General features: G+C 40.0%; 2 protein-coding genes across 2 annotated transcripts; one reads left to right on the plus strand and one right to left on the minus strand.

Annotated features, from left to right (window-relative positions):
* The first annotated feature begins 1,232 nt into the window (after positions 1-1,232).
* On the plus strand, positions 1,233-9,303 carry LOC138042537 (synaptotagmin-2-like). Its single transcript, XM_068888461.1, has 4 exons — positions 1,233-1,672; positions 5,135-5,793; positions 6,378-6,504; positions 8,130-9,303. Coding segments are annotated over exons 1-4 (1,098 nt in total). The 5' UTR covers positions 1,233-1,671; the 3' UTR covers positions 8,441-9,303.
* On the minus strand, positions 9,217-19,250 carry LOC138042535 (kelch-like protein 12). The gene is made up of 2 exons (XM_068888457.1): positions 19,104-19,250; positions 9,217-13,735 (listed from the first exon to the last, which is right to left on the minus strand). Exon 2 carries the CDS (start codon positions 13,541-13,543, stop codon positions 11,078-11,080), a length of 2,466 nt encoding a protein of 821 aa, XP_068744558.1. The 5' UTR covers positions 13,544-13,735; positions 19,104-19,250; the 3' UTR covers positions 9,217-11,077.
* Positions 19,251-19,341: the final 91 nt, after the last annotated feature.

Below are 19,341 nucleotides of genomic sequence, written 5' to 3' on the forward strand. Positions count from 1 at the left end.
TGCTTTTGTCCCGGCACTTTTCAGCTATTTTTGGGTGGATTGCGCAAGCCTGCGCAGCAAGCGTTTCTGTTCGACAGAAGAGCTTCGAAACGAGTTTCCGCAAACTGGCCGCGCGGAAGTTGAGGCAAGAGACCCAACTTTCGCGCGGTCAGTTTGCGGAAAATCGTTTCGAAGCTCTTCTTTCGAACAGGAACGACGCTTGCAGGCTACGATTACGCGGTAATCCACATCTGCCTCTTTGACTCTTGTACGCCGTTACTTCCGTGCATAAGTTTCTCTTCCCTTGTTTGGGCAATTTTAGATTGTGCAAGCTGTTTGACATTAATATTCGTCTTTACTCTTTTTAGCGCAAGCAGTCTTAGATTCGTTTTTAGCGAAATTCTGGTCTGGTACGTAAAGTTTTCTCCCATAGGTTTCTGCTTGCTTTCTAACTTTCGAATCGAGTGCAATTCCTCTGCTCACAAAAGGTTTCTGCCTCATTATAGTTTTCCAGAAGGACTGAATTTTGTTTCTTATCACGCTTTTATAAATTTGCCACATTTAATCAGTATCGGATACAATCATCAAAAAACTAACTTTGACGCAATTCTTAACTGCATGTGACCAGGAACCCGTTTCTCGAACCCTGCGTGTGTTTGCCAGAGTTGTTCGAATATCCCGACGCGTGACTGACACCAGAATACATTTGAATTTTTAACACTGCATGCTCAATACGAAATGTCCCAGTCTTGTCCCTGATTCGAGGCCCCTGACAGACCCGATTTTTCTAGGAAGATCGAAAGAAAGTATGCTCCCAGGCTTCGAGAAACGGGCCCATGATCACAGTCAGTTTAGAACGTCGAATTTAATTCTTGAATTTAGCTCGACATGGCGGTAGCTCGACGTTTGAAACTGAACTAAGCGCTCCTCACATAATTCTCTATCCCGCCCATTCCACCCTCGATGCCATTCCTTACTTTTTTTTCGAGATCATGTGCGTTCCGGGATCATTTGCTGTACAGTTTGGACCCGTACAGATCACTTAAGTTTTATTTCACGATGATTTTGTGGCGAGATGCGCTGATCTTATTCGTGCGTCATATCACCCGATTGTAAGATATATATTTCTAAAATCCCTCGCAACAAAACAAATACGGGCGTGGTTAGTATCCACCAAAACTGAAATACAGTACTGCTTATAAAAATCACTATCAGGATATTTAGAATATTAAGTTACACGTTTATCACTTGTCATGAAAACCACTAAAGGTCCAAGGGTAGCACTTGCTGTGTTGCATCCTAAATCATTTGAGATGAGAAACCTTGATTCAAAATACACCAGTGATCTGCAATGTCAAATGGAGTTGATCCAATTTTACAATATTTTGCTTTTTTAGACCAATCAGATTCCAGTTGTTAAAAACACACGCAAATTACTTTCAACCCGGCAGCCGATCATGATTTGCAGCCATGATTTGAGATGAGGTGAAAACGAAAGCATCATATCTTGTTGTTTCGAACTGTCTCAACTGAGAAGCAAATTACGATCGATGCAAGTCAATCGCGCAGAAATTGAGATCACTGGGCTATCGACATAGTGATCGCTGGGCTATCGAAAAGGCCCATGTCTCTAAATCCTCTGCAAGCAGTAGTGCTTGTTATGGGCGGCAAATCTTCTCGATTTGTACACCAAGTAAGTTTAGTGGGTCATTCTTGTATTTCTTAATTTTACTCATAGCTCGCTCTGCCCTAAGAGGCTTAGTTATGCGTTTAAAAGACTAATATGGAATCTCCATCTCGTTCATATTAATCTTAATGTGTAAACGGCTAGTTTCGCATGCGTCTATCCTGTCTTGTGAATTCCGTGAGTAATTGCAATCAGTATTGAGAAGGGCATGGCACATGTTTTGGTCGTTTTAGGGGTTGAATTTTTTCAATGGTGAGTGACTGCGCTCAATACCCTTGGGAATCTGTTAGAACACGATCATTTTCTAAACCTCGGTCATAATATACACAGCGCATAAAATGCGTATGTTAACATATCCAATTTCAGGCATACACTTTGTGCAAATGTAATCTTACTTTTTATGTTCCAGAAAGTGAAAAAATGACGCACAGGGGATGAATTCATGCCTTCCCCATTATTTTAGTTCCATTCGCCAGTCAAGCGAGCAAGAAAGTAAACAGGGCACTAACTGAGATTCGAAACGAAGTTTTAACAGAGACACATCAGCAGTGCATACAAATAGGATTCTACAACCGTGCAAAAATATCAATTTAAACGGTATTTCTCATTTAGCGGTTTTATCGCTTAAAGTTTGGGGGCTATCACTTATTTTACATGAAAGTGCTTCTGCAAACTTCACAACGAACACTCGTTGTTTGCATTTTTCTTGTTCAAAATGTTTTAAACTAATGGAAAACACGAAAGGATCACGCAAGTTATCCCTTCATCTCGTCAGTTGAAAGTTTATATATTTATCAAGTAAAAATATCGTTTCCCAGCTAATTGAGGACGGTCATTTCCAAAAACATATAGACTGTTGGTGTCTGTCGTGTTTACTTCGAAGTGAAGGTTGTCTCAGGGCTACTCAAAATCTGAATTGCAAATCCAAAGCGGTAATTAAAGTTTGTTTCAGGTTTTATCCAGCAGATGTGGTTGTCCCGGGAAACTAAAATGAAAGACTGCTTTTAATCACTTTTCAAGAAATTCAATTCGGAAAACTATCAAAAGTGACAAAAAGCTTAATGGCATCTCTGTTTCTACCAATTTCCGCCAGAAAATAGGTGCTCTCAGACATAAAAACGTGACTCAAGGTTCAAGGTTAGCGTAGAAAGCGATACGAGATGATTGCACACATCGCATGGCTGTCAAGTCTGACAAAAGTATTCAGAGGCTCGCGTGAATCTCTTTTCTAGTGAGAAGATGCTTTTGAAGTTCAACTGTAACGCTCTTTAAAACGAATTACATTTGTGTGTTCAAGTACTTTTTGACTTTCATGAAAGGCAAGTAAAATCAATCACCTAAAGCTGCACCTTTTTAGATCACGAAAAAAATTCTTGAGGCACAAACTTCCTTCATTTGACCTAAGGCTTATTTTAATAATTAACGCACAATGTACAGTTTTTTGATAGCGAAATGGACTTAATTTCAAACTAAAACTAAGACCCTTATAGGTTTAACATAAAAGGGTGGATCTATTATAATATTGTTCATGCGAAAGACCTAAAATAATCAAGCTGGTCCAGTTTCACAACTGCAATTATCACTTTCATCCGGTTTGTTGTAGCCAATGACGACAGCCTAATAACCAGCCTTGGACACACTCGGCGCGAGATGAGATAATGTTGAAGAAAAAGGCTAGCTTGGTTTTTCGGCTTAAAAGACGCGAAGAGAAAACTACCATATGGGGGTTTATTCGTTCGCACTCACCTTTATAACACGAGGAAAATGAGCGCCGAGAGAAGCGAGAGCGCGCAATGGCTGGGGAAAAAAAGAGCGTCCGATAATCACGTGACTAAATTTCGCCCGCTGTTAAAAGGGAGTAAATAGGACGAATCAACCGTCATCAGCTCATTTCTTTTATTTGTGTCTTTCTTTCCAAGGACATCTCAGAATCACATACAATCGCATTGATTGCCTCAAAGATTGTATGCAACCCAAAATTAAGCATAAAAAAAAAAATATTTAAAAATTGAGAAACCTTAATGATGCATTCACATGACCAAGGTGGCTGGAGGAAAATAGTTCAATATGGACGAAATTAACTGCAGCTCACGTATTCGAGGCAATGCAAATATCACAATGTATTGGTCATGAGTTGATTACCACGAGTGAGTGTATTCAAAAAGAAATATAAAGTTCTTACTGACAACGTTCTAGGCCGTTCTGAAACTTTCCATGCTATGCAATGATCGGAAAAAAACACAAGGAGCTGTAACTTTAGTAAGATACCTTAAGTTAGTAACATGTTTTTATAACTCTTGACAATAAGCCAGTTCGGAGTTTCAAGAAACGAATTAATGTGCCCGTCGGGACAAAAAAAAAGTATATATGTCTTCTTTGTTATGTTAAATAGTAGAAAGAATTTGAATTAAAAATCTTTTGGTTTTTTTTTAAATGTATGCTTCCTTTTATCCCGACGCCCGCACGTTTTTTGAAACTCTGAACTCCTTAAGGCCGAGACACACTAGGCGACAAGTCGCAGCGACAGGTTTCTCCGACAAGTCGCTCCGTGTGTGCTACTTGCAAAACAAGTCGCTGCGACACGATGCCTGTTCGGTGCACACGCAGTGATCTCGTATGAGGAGGAATGTGAACTAGTTTTCTAATTCAATATGGCGGACCAAATGACGCTCTTTCATTGGTTTATTTTATATTTTGTTGCAGCGCTTTTTTTCCGGAAGTGTACACACGGTGCGACAATGCTGCTTTCGCTAATTTTGTCGTTGCGGTCAGTCGCACGAATTCAAACTGGTTTAAATTCGTGCAACAGATCGCGGCAACAAAATTCTGCCCCAGCGAACATGAATTTCACAAAATTAACCGTGTCACACGAGGCGAATTGTTGCGGCGACTTATCGCCTGGTGTGTCCCGGCCTTTATTGAATCGAGCATACCATGAAGCATAGTGGGCCGTGCTTCAGAATACGGGTCTCTAAACTGACCAATCACTGCGCGCGTAACATACGCATAATAAAGATGTATCAAGTAACATCGACTTCAGCTTGATTTTCCCTGTTACGTAATCCTCTTGAATTGTCTCCTAGTGCGCATTCTTTACCCGATCGCAGTTGAATCAAATCGCTTTTCAATTATTTGAGGCTCAGACCTTTGTTATTTTTTTCATTGTGATTTCATGCGTGTCAGTTTGTGTTTCTCTTCTTTCTTGTATCCTAATATACTGTAACGTGATGAATGGAGAAAAAATAAAGAAACAAACATTGTGATGACTTTGTCAACAACCCCCAGCCCGACCAAGCTAATATCTTTTTGGCACAACATTTTACTGACAATAGAGTACATTGTGACACACTCCCTGACAAACAAGTTGGTACTATTACAGTGTAACAAAAAATTTTTGTTGAACGAATGCCTACGTGCAAAAGGAGGAGTTCTATTGTGAGTTAAATAAATACTTCCTATCTATTTCAGTGGCCGTGAAGCTATCTTTGGTCTTAGCAGTGGTAATCGGGGTGGCCTCGGCCCTAGTTGCCGCGTTGCTCGCTGTCCTTTGCAAGTGCTGCTGGGTCTGGTTGCGTTATCGCAAAACGTATCGCGGGCGCAGCCTTAAACAAGAGACATACTACATTCACCAGAAAGGAAGATGGCCGAAGGAAATTACTTATCAGACTTACGAGAACGGCTCTGTGGCTGACAGTCTTTCTAGTGGAGAAGACCCGTACATTATTGAAACACCCGGAGACTTCGGGAAACTTCAATTCTCAATTGAATACAACAAGGAAGAAAAAGTTATCATCATTGGTCTGGTTCAGGCGAAGGGAATCATTTGCCGAACGAACTTACCAACAGCTTTAATTTATCTGCTAGTACAAATTTGTAAGGACGAAGAAATTTTAGCAGAGAAGGAAATTGAGAAACAAAAAATGACGTTTGTCCCGCAATGGAATGAAGAGTTGTTATTCTCGTTCGGTGACCACGCAATTGAAACACTCTCACTCCACATTCAGGTGATGGAGGTGGACGCGTTTTCAAACATGCATGTGATTGGTCAGGTGTTGCTTTCGCTGGACGAGGCTGAACTTGATAAAACGCAGCCCAAGTGGTACGACATTACGCCGGGTCTGCCACAGGTATATATGAGTGTGGTCAGCCAACTTTCCCATGTTTCCCCCCTCCCCCTTCCTTCTGCTATGCACTTATTACCGAACGCGCAAGGCTTGAGAAGACCAAAAGTTATTTAAATGTGTCTTTTACCCTTTCAATCCTGTAAGGGCCACTAAGACTTATAGATTTTACTCTGTCTAACGCCAGACCATTTCACTCGTCAATGGGGAACCCCACAGGAGTGAAAGGGTTAAAGTCATCTAGGCCTTATAGTTTTTAGTAAATTTTACCAACATTCTTTAAAACCTATAAAGAGAAAAACAGCACATGGGATCCAGTGACGTAATCATCTTAGTTGAGGCAGCAAGTGGGACCTCCTTTGTGCGTTTATCGTTAGTTTTTTCGGCCCTGGCAAAGTTCAAACATCACCTCTAGCCCTGATCACAAAAATGTTGAACCAAATTAGACGCCAACAACTCACCAGACAAAGGATTCCAGTAACGTGACCAAGTCAGAGACACGGCCATGCTGCAAGAAAAGAAAGAGAAGAATAAAAGATACTAAGGAGCCGAGTCAACCTATTTTTTTATTTCCGTGCTTCCTTTTTTAGGGGGCAAGCCACGAACACGCTGGTGAGTTGCTCGTCTCCTTGAACTACTTTCCTACGACTCAACGTCTCACTATCGTCATTCTCAAGGCGAGAAACCTGAAAATAGAGACGCAGACTGGTTTATGGGGTAGGTTTGAAGACTGATTTTTTTTGAGTTCTTAACACTAATCTGCAGCAATTTAAAGTTGTCAAATACATTTGCCATTGCCTTTACGTGAAATGGCAAACGGCCTTGTAGCATTAAAAAATTTTCATATTCGAAATCATTTCTCTTATTCGAGAAGTTGTTCAAGCCAACAGGAAAGAAGTGGGGAAAAGTCAATTGAACTACTTTGATTTTTTTTGCAAAACGCAAATTTCAGATCGACCTTTGTCGCAATTATACACTTGATGCAAAATCTCTCTCTTTATTTCCAAGGTGAAATTTGTTAACAACATTATTGAATCAAGGAAAATTAAATAAATTATCATCCCCCAAACCCAGACGTATTCCAGAAAATACTTTTAATTTCAAAGGATTTCGTTGCTCAAAGGAGATCTCCTAAAGAGGCCTCTGCTTTAAAATCGAAGTCAAAATGATCTCAATGAAAATCATTCAAAAATGTTTTCTATGCCTAAACAGGGCAAGGGACCATAAGGGACCATAATACACAAACAGCGGCGAAAAACATCAGATATAAAAGCACCCTTTGAAATTATCTTTTCGTTTGACGTTTCGTGTGCTCCTGCATACATGTTCAGAAGTGACGGTTACTGCAAAATTTGAATTTAAATATACAGGATCACTAACTTACTAACTATTAACTATTAAGTAACAATAGACGTGACAAAAAAAAAAAACTGGTAAAGACAGCTTTTCGCTGCTGAAATATTCATTTCAGTATTAACCGTCACTTCTGAAGATGTATGCAGAAGCATACGAAACGTCAAGTAAAAGATAATTTCAAAGGATGCGTTTGTATCTGATGTTTGTCACCACTGTTTGTGTATTATTCCTGATAAAACTAAGATGGCCAAAGAAAAAGAGTATTTACGACACGGGACCATTAATAATGAACTTTATTTAAGTGTCAACCGTATTTGGTTCCGGGGCACAAAATGGGGGAACTGCACAGAAAGCAAATCAACTCAACTCATATCAAATCGTAAGCTAGTTTTTGAGAAGAGAGGGAAACCGGAGTACCCGGAGAAGTTTCGGGACTTTTGAGAAACGGGCCCCAGGGTAGAGAACCAACAAACTCAACCTGCAAGTCTGGGAATCGAACCCGGGCCACATTGGTGGATGGAGAGTGCTGTCACTACTGCGCCATCCCTGCTCTCTAACCTTTCCTTCGATATCCTTATCCCCGAATCACAGATACCAGACTTGCCTTGGAAGATGCGCTCTGTTCGATGGTGCTAAAATGTCACAAGGCTAGCCCAGACTCAGTTTTATATACGTCGTGTTTATGGGCCAATCATATCAATACGCCATTTCCGAGTTCATGTCGGCCTCCTCTTCAAAGCGAGTCTAAGTGCGAAGTTTTTGTGATGGTTATTAGTTCTACTTTCGATGTAAATGAAAACTAATATTCATAAGAAAAACGCTTTGAAGAGGAGGCAGACGTGAACTCGGAAATTGGCCTATTTGAAAACAGAATCTCTTGTAATGAAACAAATTTGTTAATTTTCTGCTACTTCTTGAAGTTTTTTTTAATAACATTTTCTGTGACTACTTGAAATTAATTACTTTTGGGACATTTTTTTTCGCAGGTCCCTCTGTAAGAGTTTTTTTAATGGTAAACAGAGAAAGACTGGGGCGAAAGCGGACAGCCATGCAGAAAAAGACTTTAAATCCAGTTTACAACGAAGCTTTTACTTTCAAAGTTACTTCGGAAACGCTACAGAAAGTTACTTTCAAACTCACTGTTGTTAACAAGCTTTCGCAAGGCCCTGATCAAACGGTTGGCCATGTGCTTCTTGGGCAGAATGTAATCGGAAGTGGCGTTTCGCACTGGAATCACATGCTCGCTTCGTTGAGGAAACCTGTGGCTATGTGGCATCCTGTAATTCCAGAAACTTGAAATCGCATGCAGGCGAATCTGATTTAAATTAAGGCTACAAAAATATTCGAAGTATATTTCTTTCCTATAGAGCGGTCCTAAATTGAGTGTCATGCGCATTGATTGTCTTATAAATTTCGCGCCACTTTCTTTTTTTCACCATTGAAATGCGAAAGCACAACATGTGCGCTTTTACCCGCGCTTGATGCAAGTGACAGGTCATATGGGTTCATTGCGCTAGCTTGCGCCGGTCTTGGTTTTGCGACACTCGATGAAACTGCTTAAAGGGGAGATTTATTGTTATTGGTCCAGGTGACTTGAAAATGGGTTAATTGTAAATAATGCCATGGGTTATATGAACTAAAATTAACACCTTATTCCAAAATGGTCGCCATTTAAGAATTCTTTTGTTTCGTTGCAAATTGGCCCTTTTGGCCTCGATTTCAAACGTAAATTCAAAAGAATATTTAACCCTGAACAAAGCCAAAAGGGCTAAGTTGCAATCGAACAAAAGAATACTAAAATGGCGGCCATTTTGGCAAAGATTTTACATTGTCGAGATGAATAAAAAAACCGACGGACATTAACATCATCTCAAAAGATGGACAGCTCTACGAGTTTTAAAAATTGTCGCCATTCTTTCACATATTAAGTTTCTTCATGTTGATCTGGCCCTTTCAACTTTTTTTATGGGTTACTATACTTCAACTCTCTTCCTCAAATTCTTAATTCTTTTTAAATCTGGATAATCTGAGAAGACGTTTTGTTCAGGGTGTTATGACACTAAAAGAAATGAGTAAGATAACAAAAGTTTTAATCGCGGGACAAATAAAGAATTGTAAGGACGAAAAAAAGAATAAACAATAAACAATTATAAGAACGAAGCTAGCGAGTGATCAACTCTAAACATTAACTTGGAAAAAAAGCCTCAGAACGGAGGAGGGTGGGATGGTTTCCGAAAGATTTTATTTTTTTATCTCGGAGTTTATACAAATACCATGGGAAAAATTACACCGTAAATAAACATCCGTGGCGCTGGGCCCGACATATAGGATTTACGCATACAAGAAAAGGCGTCAATTCTTTAGAGATACTCAGACTGTTAAAATCGACCATTGAAAATATAAATTCGAAAGTCCAAAAAAAAATTTAATCGAAAACAAGTGCAAAATAACATGGCATCTTTCTGCTCCACTCCTCTTTCTTTAACGAGATTAGCTTCACTTTGATTCTCTTTTCATGCCAGTTTAGGGAGTGAAACGAGAGAGGAACCATTGCTTGCAAGCGATCCGTTCCCTGTTGAGTATGCGCGGCCGTCGACACCCACTCACCACATCAATTTCGTACCCGGCATTCGAGAGATCAAGACAGAAACTGATTTGCAAACTACCGGTCATTCTATTAGTTTCCTCTTTATGCACGCATACCTAAATCGTTCAGTTCGAACAGTCAGCGCGTAACTTACTGAAATACTCGAGATCAAAGTCATTCTCTTAAAAACATTTAACATGTTTTGGAAAAAAAGAGCTATTGGTAATGATTGCAAATCTTAAGAGTACAGAAATGAGCTGCGTATTCTTATGCAAATCAAACTCATTTCCCTTACAATAGTTGAGCACCAAGACTCACTTCGAAACCGAGACAAACAGCAACTCGGAAATGGTCCATTTTCGAGTGGACTCTCTTTGAAAGCGAGACTAAAGTGAAATTCGGAAATGGTTCACATGAAAATAACCCAAAATTGCTCAAAAACGTCAAAATCAAGTTTCTAATTTAAACTAAGCTAAAAATAATTTACCATATTAAAAAGTCATTAGTTGCTACCTAACTTTCTCTACTTAAGGAAAAAGACCCTAAAGCTAAATAATCGTTTGCTCTTGGACAAAATTCGTTTTTAAAATATTGATTCCTATCGCTAGAAGCGATTTCCCAAACTGATGTCACTTCCGATCGATGTTTTTGCCACTTAAAGCCTCGACGCAAATACAGCATTTATTTAATAGCAGAGCAGATCAAAACAAGAGTGCATTTTTACACAAACTTTCAAAACCTGACTAAAAGCCATGCCTCGTGTATTGATGTAATTTGCTGGATTTTCTGATAAAACTAGGCTCATCGACTAAAACTGAGATTCGAAATACGTACGGAAAAACATACAACTACGTGAAGTTACCTTTCGTAGCATACGTACCTACGTAAGCTTTATGTTGCGGGAAAGGTTTTAGGACTGTTCCTACATGAAATCATAAGCACGAAATCCCAGTCCTAAAATTTCCGGGTGGATAGTCTTAAGGCAACAACACTACATTACTATGAAGGACAATGCACTCTCCTCTTCCATGCCATTCTCGTTCACTATTCGGTCCTGGCCGGTTTCTCGAAAGTCCCAAAAACTTTTCGGGCCCGAAAAGTCATTTGTGAAATTGGCAACCGCTTGTTTTGGAAAGCCGATCTTTTAACATGTTTTCAAGGTAACACAAAGAAAAATAACTGTGAAGTTTGACGAATTAAATCTTCTCCCTTCTTGAGATACAAAGGGAATTGTGACACCTGAAAATGGCCCGTAAAGTTTCGGGACTTTTGACAAACGGGCCCCTGGTTTCGTCGACTCCTGGCTCTAGAAAGATCGGGTAACTTCAAATTAGTACATGCCAATGTTTACAAATTGTCTATAGAACCATCATGAACAGAATAGTCCTTGAGAGCCTTCATCATGTCTCTCCGGCTCAGAGGCATTACGGCACCGTAAGAGATATCAGTCGGCCACGCAAACAAAGATTGTAAAATTCTAAAATTTCCTGAATCCGGGTCCACAAAATAAAAATCTGCTCTGCGCTGGCCGTCTGCGCATGTGCTGAAATCGAGAATCACGATGGATCCATTGATACAAGTAACGTAAGGTCTTGTGATCTTTGCTTCATCGAGCCTCCCCTCTTGGTCCTGCTGTGCTGTGGTGCTCGACAACACAGACAGCCCACCCGCACATCCTGCGTTGAGTTCTCTGTTCTCAGTGGTTGGGTGATAAAGAAAGGACCCTTGCTCCGTTTGTCCCTTAGGCATGTACAGCGTGTTCACCTGTACTCTCGCCACTTGCCAATCGTCCGTCACAGGATCGTAGAGCTCGCAATCCGTCGGAATCACGTCTTCACCTCGCTCTCCGCCAATCACATAGATTTTCTCATTGTGGACAAACGCAAAGGCACTGGATCGCGGCTGGTGCATGGAACTAACATACGACCAGCGATCAATGTGTGGGTCGTACCTTTCTACCGTCTTTAAACACTCCCTATGAGATGACCCATCAGTGCCTCCAAACACAAAGATGTACCTGTTTTTGAAGTTGACCGCACTTAGCTCGTACCGAGGCTCAAGCATGTCCGCTACTGGTGACCAGGTCTGTTTCTCAACATCATACCGCTGTACTGTTTTGACTTCTGTGACCTCCTGCATGGACATTCCTCCTATCAAGTAGATGAATTTGCCCATAGTCACGGCTGCACAGTCAAAGGTCATGGGTGCAGAAGGCTCTATGTCTGTGGTGGGAGCCACTCCTGAATTTGGCATAAGATGACGGGCCGTCAAAGGATTTCTGTGGAATGCAAGCTTTGGGTTGTTCCAAGGAACTTGCACATACAATCCAGAGCTGGTATAAACAAGAGGGGTGCCATTGGCCAACATTGACTTGTTATGTGGAATGCGAGCAATAAGAGACCACGGACCAGCAAATGGAAGCCAGTAGCAGAGATTGTAGGAGTGAGTGTAATGTAGCCTATGTGTCAAACCAAACAAGACCACATTGTGGTAGGCTGAAGTCTTCAAGATATCCTCAATTGGAACATCATCGTCCAGTCTGTATCCGGAGAATCTTGTCAGCTCATCGATGCCTTGATCTGCAACAAGCCTCTTAAGGTACTGATCTGGAATACTACCCATGTGAATAAGATTCAAAAGTCTCCTAAATGATTCCTTCCTGTCTTCTAGTGAATGCCTATACCATCGAATTAAACATTCCAACATTTGAGCTTCGCTGGATAAAATGTCATCATTTGAAAGAAACCACCTAACATCTTGCTCTGTGATACACAGAAATTCGCTTGAATGTGCAATGCTCCAAAAGTGAATGGATACAAAATTCACCATTTCTTGGTACACCTCATCCAAACAATCAAAACTTCTAACAAGGGAATATACCAGCCAAAAGTTTAGCAATGTTGAAGAGTCCTTTACAAAATCAATAATTCGTCTTTTCAAGTGCTCTATTAAAAGATAATCGCTAGCCTGCAGCAAATTCCTTGCATTATGAAATGAAATGTTGATCTCTCCAATGTAAACAAAATTTAACAACTCTTCAACAACTGTCTCATCTATGACTCCAAAGTCGACATTCTTTTCATGAACCTCTCTCATTTCTGACCTAAAGAGTCCTTCAAAATAACAGCTAACCGCTGCTAGCACATTCTTGTGAACTGGTACAACTTTGCCACTACGTGTTGTCAAGGTAACATCACAAAACAAACCCTTTGTTTGAAATGATGACAACCTTGTCAAAACAGCATCTTGATTATTGGAATTAAGCACTCTTAGCTTGGTAACAGATATTTTGTTTCCCTGCAGGAGTTCGGCAAATTTAGTAAATAACTCTTGCACACCCAAAGTCTCTGCTAAGGAAAGCACTGATAAATTATTGAGCTCATCCAGTTTGCATTTTCCAGTGTACAGGATGTTAAGAATATTTTCCATAGTGCTTGGGTCAACTTTTTCAAACTCACAGTCAGTTGGTTGAGAGGAGTCACTTTCAGAAAACAGATCACTGAAGAAATTAGAACTAGCAGCCAAGACATTTCTGTGGACAGGAAAATTCTTGCCATTGACTCTGATGGTGAAATCAGTGAAACGATTCTCCTGTCGATATCTGTTAAGAGTTTCAAGGACAAACAACTGGTATGACATCTTGAGAGATTTTGGTTCCTCACTGCTGACTTTCTCTTGACCTGCCTGCAATCCCCTTAGATCATTTCCATCGTTGCTTGTTGTGATGGATATCTCCACATTACTTGGTTGCAGTGGAACCTCCCTCTCGGAAGCGGCAGAAGTACACGAGCATTTGGACAAGATACTACCCATTTCAATGTTAACAACACAACAACCGACTTGCTTTTCCCTTTCATATCATACAACAGCTTCGATTGACAAAAGCAGACTATCCAGCCTCAAACTCCAAAGATTATGTGCCATGCTTGAGAGGGAAGCAGCATCTGCATTTCAGGATCTCGTGTGGAAGAACAACAGGTAAAATTCACCAGCCATTGCCCCAATCTGAAATGGATTTATTATCTCAGTGCACTATTCTCACTGCAAATTAAATTAAGTTGCTACTGCCATTAATGCATGCCTACCACTGGGATAAAGCTTTACGGCACTTTTTGAGTACGCAGGCCAACCTAATCATGTCTAAGATGTTCCATAAGCGATAGCAAATAATTTTATTCCCCCCCCCCCCCCCCACCCACTACCCCAGATAACAGTTGGTCACCTTATCATGATTAGCCTGCAATCCATTTGCATGACTATCGCCTCAACAGTTTTCCACATAAATTAAGGGTAGTAATGAGTAGGCAGTGACCACGAGACACTAAGGGCGCGTCCGATTGACCCTATTCCGGAATAAGAATATGTGGAGTGATGATTAAAACGGTATGTTTGGCGCGTTTCGAAGCTGCAAGGATGATAAAAATATGTTTAAAATAGCATTTTAGCAAATGTTTGACAATTTTAATGTGAATCTCCGCAAAAACGAAGGATTTCCAACTTGTATTCCATGTATTCCTATTCCGGAATACGGTCAATCGAACGCACCCTAAATTACATATTAAAGCAAATTAATCAACAAAAAGGCACCAAGGCCCTTAGAGCTCCCCTGTAAACGAGACATGCTTTTGACAAACAAGTAAGTAAAATAAACAACACCGTAACTTGACTTTACTTAGGAAGACATTCCTTCTTTTTACCTGATATACAAGAAAGAGTAATTAACAGTACTTCACTGTCTAAGGCAGAAATTGATATTCACTAAATTTTTAAGAACAGGGTAATACAGTTTATACTATTCACAAAACAGGGTAACTTCTTGTGTTAAGACAGAATCCACTAATTTAGAGGACCAGAGGTCATAATACCCATTCAATGCATATCAGTTCCCTCCCCAGCAGGGGTGGCGCAGTGGTGAGAGCACTCGCCTCCCACCAATGTGGCCCTGGTTTGATTCCCAGTCTCAGCATCATGTGCGGATTGAATTTGTTGTTGGTTCTCTCCTTGCTCCAAGAGGTTTTTTTTCCTTGTAAGCCAGTTTTCCCCTCTCCTCAAAACACCAACACTGCTAAATTCCAATTCGATCCAGAATGCACAGACACATGTTGAACAAGATCCTGAGCACTCTTAAGGTGTTCTGTGGGTAAACAAATTCCATTTCCATTTCCGTAAACAAATTTCACTTCCATTTCCATTTCTCTACACCCACACCGGCCACTCAGTGCCTTCAGTGCAATCTAGTCTTAAATGTAACAGAATAAAAGACTTTTTCTAATTAACCCAATATCATTGGTTAATGCAAGATTTGAATGCTACTGTGAGTGTGCAGTTCAAACATTACAAATTGTTAAGTGTCAAACACCATGCCAAAATCTTTAGCAAAAACAGATACCAGTGATGACTGTGATGCTCATCTCCCTTACGCGAGCTTGGTTTTAAAACCATCATTAAACCAAATAATAATTGATGTTATTTTTATATCTATTTTTTAAGTGGAGGCACAGTGGTGTAGTGATCAGCACTTTAGACTCCTGACCCCAAGGTCGCTGGTTCAGGCCTAGCTCAATCACTGGGTTGTTTCCTTAGACAAGAAACTTTGCTCCACACCTTCTCTCTCCTTCCAGGTGTATGAATAGGGACCAGCTACACACTGCAGAGGGTAAACCCTAAAATGGACTAGTATCTCATCCAGGGGTGAGTATCAACACTCTCAGTTGCTTCATGCTGAAACCAGGATAAGCTCAAGCTGTGTGAGCCCCAGTGATTTGTGTGCTACTTTACCTTACCTCTTTTAACCCTTTGACGTCCAAACCGGCCTAAACCGGCCAGACTTAGCATTTTACTGTCTAACGCCAGACGATTCAATGGAGAACCCCTGGGAGTCAATGGGTTAATGGATATATAACACTTAATTATCATCCAACTGTATTAGTTATTGTACAGAAAACAAACGAAACAAGTACAAATATTCCACAATATATTGCACACTTGGTTTTTGTCAGTAGAGAGCCGGTTTTACTGGTTTGGGTTGCTGACGTTTGCCTCACACTCCAGCTCTGTAACACGTTCTTCATTTGCAAACATTTTAGTGCAAAGAAAACTGGATAATATATCTATAGCTTATTAGATTGGTATGTAGTATTGCTGAGTATTTCTACTCGTTGTTTTATTTTGACTTGCCCTAAGGGGCTCGTCAAAATAAAGTACAACTCGTAAAAATATTATACACCACAATACTACACACGGTCACCAAAACATCAAATGAGATTTAACAAATCGAAAGTGGTTCAGCATTGTCTGTACTCTTGTCGACAACGATATTCGTCATCTCAGCGGTCAAAATGTTGTGGACTCACGAGGCACAGACTTTTGTAAAAGCTGCAGATATTCAAAACACTGGAAAATGCTCAACTGCAGCAAGTTAATAATTGTTAACTTCACACTACTATCAGACATTGACATCAGAAAGCCGTTGAGTAAGTCGGATGCTTTTTAAAGTAATACAGTTTTTATAGCTGGGTTGTCCGTTTTTTCCTTTGGGATACCAACCTTTCCATTTTACTACAAACTAGTCACCCGGCAAACTTTCTGGTCATCTGGGACGACCAGACGACCACTAATTTCGAGCACTGACGTTAAGAATGATCATGCCCAATTAAAATAATCTCTGCTTCTTTTTTCATTTGAAATGTAGATGCACGGTATTCACTTCCAATGTTAGTTTGAGGAGCATTTTGTATGTCACACTTTGAATGAGACTTAGGAACTTCAAAATGAATTCTGAATTTTGATTGATCTAGTATTCTTGTTGGTACTTATTTTCTTGTATAGCATTGTATATTTATGATTATTAAAAACTGGATCATTGGATAATGCAATTCGAGAGTTTTGATTGGCTAAGCCAGCATGGGTTATGAGCCATTATACCATGATCTACAAACAAGGCAAGCATATGCGTGATTTTTTGGGCCTTTTTATTGTTATTGTTGTCTAGTTTTCTATATTTTGGGGGCTTTTTAATAAAACAATGATTATTCCACTCGCGCTTGTTGGATATGGGATGATTATAGCCAACTCGGCGCTCTGCGCCTCGTTGGCTATCTATCATCTCTCATTATTTACATACTGAGATTTACACGCCAAAAAGCATTGAGATAAAAATAGTCTCTTCACGCTATAAAAGCCAGCTGATTGGTCATAACATTTTTTTCACTAGTGAAAAATGACGTATCGATGCTCTGATTGGCTATATCATAATTTTCACTAGTGAACAAAACCGTGTTGCTTGCTCGCCGCTCCTCTTGACTGACAAATAGCACATTTCTATGAGCTTTTGGGCTTTCAGACTTTTAAACTCACGCTTTTCATATATAATAAGCTGCGTTCACATGCTGAAATTTTAAGCTAGTGAGCCTCTGATGTCACTTTTCCCTGGATCCAACCGTCTGAGGTCCAATCGGTCAGTTTTGAACGTGAGTAATGGCGGACCTTGAAGTCCAAAACTTACACTCAAAGTAAACGGCCTTTGGATAAAAATCAAAGCTCAAAATTTTGCCAGTCACGTGTTAAGCAAACACACTTTCAAAATCTGAAGGAAAAAAGGAAGTGGTTTTTTTTTATCACAGGGGCACTTTAAGGGAATTCTTTGCTAGCTTTGAGCGCCATTTGAAGAAAAAAACGGCATTTTTGCTTGATAATTCAGATATAAAGCATTTTACAAGGAAGCCATTTCAGTGCAACTCTCGAACTGTGAGGCGGCTTGACAGTGCGTTGTTTTCCTTTGAAAGAAAATAAAAGATATGTTTATCTTTGAGTTCTGTTCGCTTATGAATCTCGGTATGTATATAATTGCGTTTGACGAAGGAGAAGGCTTCCTAATTTCGTGGGTCTCCTGTGAACACTAGCGAAAGCTCTGAGGGTTTTTCGGGCTTTCTATCGGGCGGGCAGTTATGACGTCACATCGACTTGTTACTACTTTTGCCTTGTATTTGGCATTTCCATCTTTTGTATGAATAGGTTCAAATTCTAGCTTTGTACTGGTGCAAGGTTGAAATGGAAAATGAAACCTACACCTGAGATCTGATTCATTCTGTTTTTTTCTAAGACAATAATTTGTACTGCAACGAGTGTGCCCTTGTACCATGTTCAATAAATCTACATAATCATCATCAGATTGTTGCATATTTACAATATCTTTGTGCTGCCTCTGACATTTAATTTAATGTCTCAACTAATTTCCTCCTATGTTTTTTGTATGATTTTAGCTAAATTCATTGAACTTCAAATGCACTTATTAATCTTTGATTACTCCTAGTAAATAAGTTATTTCACAGTTAGTTGGCTTGTACAATTTTTATTCACTCGTAGTGTTAAGCAAACTCACTCGCTGCGCTGGTTCATTTGTTTTACACAACTTGTGAATAAAAACCGTACGTGGTCACCAGCCATGAAATAACCTCTAATATCCAACACGCGCTCATGGAATAATTGTCAAATATGTGATATGCAAATCTTGATTTACAAATTAGTGAGCTGCTACAATAATTATAAAACTAACAGCTAGAAAGTTAAATAAGAGCTCTTTCAATCACCACTGAGTGTGAGATTTTGTACTCTTTTACGGGCCATCCTTACAGCTAGGTTTTTTTTTTTTCCAGTTTTCTATTGAGTCACAGGTGAATTCCCACTAAAACAGTTCATGTGGGCATTTCCGACATTTTGCTTCGTTTCGCCGTGCATTTCGCTTTTTGCCGCATTAGGCCACCATTGCCGACTCCCTGTCGCACAATTTGATTTGCTGTCGAGAAGACAGCATCTACCCACAAAATCAGGATATGCAAAGAAAAACGAACAACAAGGTTTGGCCGGAACGGAAAAAACGATGAATTATTTGTAATTGAGTAACAGTCAACGAAATTAGAAGCTCACTGTTAGCGCACTACCCATTATTCTATTGCAATAAAAGGAAGTTTTAACACCCAATAAAATGGTTTGTATATTTTTACATTACATTTCTTACCTGCTTGACAGTATTTCCAAATACAAACTGTTATTTTACTTACGCTTACAGTCTCCGAGTCGGTAACCGGTCGTTCCGCCCCAGAGAACTGCCCCAGAGTCGATCCGACTCACGCACGCATGTTTGTGTCGAAGCACTCACTTTAATGATGAAAAGCACTCATTTCAATGATTAGGTCTAAGCACTTATTTTAGTGATTATAAAGTAGGGTTGGGGTTGGTTCGCTTTCATTTCGTCAGAATGCTGTGGAGCAGATAGACTCTGGGGCGGAATGACGCGACCTGTATTCGTGAGGTTAATTAATGAACAGGCGAACTGACAGAGGTTACAAATCAAAATAAAAAGAAATCTTCGTACCTTTTAGTCACTTCGTGACATCATATCAGAGTATCTCTTTCCTTTATGCTATCGAAAATTCCTTTCCGGGACATAAAAAGAGGGCGATTTTGCAACTAACTTTACGCATATTCTGCTGTCAGCGCACCATTTTTGTGTTCTGTCTCTGAAGGACTGGAAACGAAAGAGCACTGGGTTAGGCTTCGGCTCAGCTTCGATTGTTTTCGGTAAATTTCGAGAAAACCCCGAAAATTGCTTT

The sequence above is a fragment of the Montipora capricornis genome, chromosome 3, assembly GCF_036669925.1.
Source record: "Montipora capricornis isolate CH-2021 chromosome 3, ASM3666992v2, whole genome shotgun sequence".
NCBI classification, from domain to species: domain Eukaryota; kingdom Metazoa; phylum Cnidaria; class Anthozoa; order Scleractinia; family Acroporidae; genus Montipora; species Montipora capricornis.

Bases quoted from the DNA above. Each gene is read 5' to 3' on its own strand.
- LOC138042537 (XM_068888461.1), top strand. The intron at 5,794-6,377 runs GTATATATGAGT...TTCCTTTTTTAG, and splicing joins TTACGCCGGGTCTGCCACAG to GGGGCAAGCCACGAACACGC. The intron at 6,505-8,129 runs GTAGGTTTGAAG...TTTTTTTCGCAG, and splicing joins GACGCAGACTGGTTTATGGG to GTCCCTCTGTAAGAGTTTTT.
- LOC138042535 (XM_068888457.1), bottom strand. From the start codon at position 13,543: ATGGGTAGTATCTTGTCCAAATGCTCGTGTACTTCTGCCGCTTCCGAG.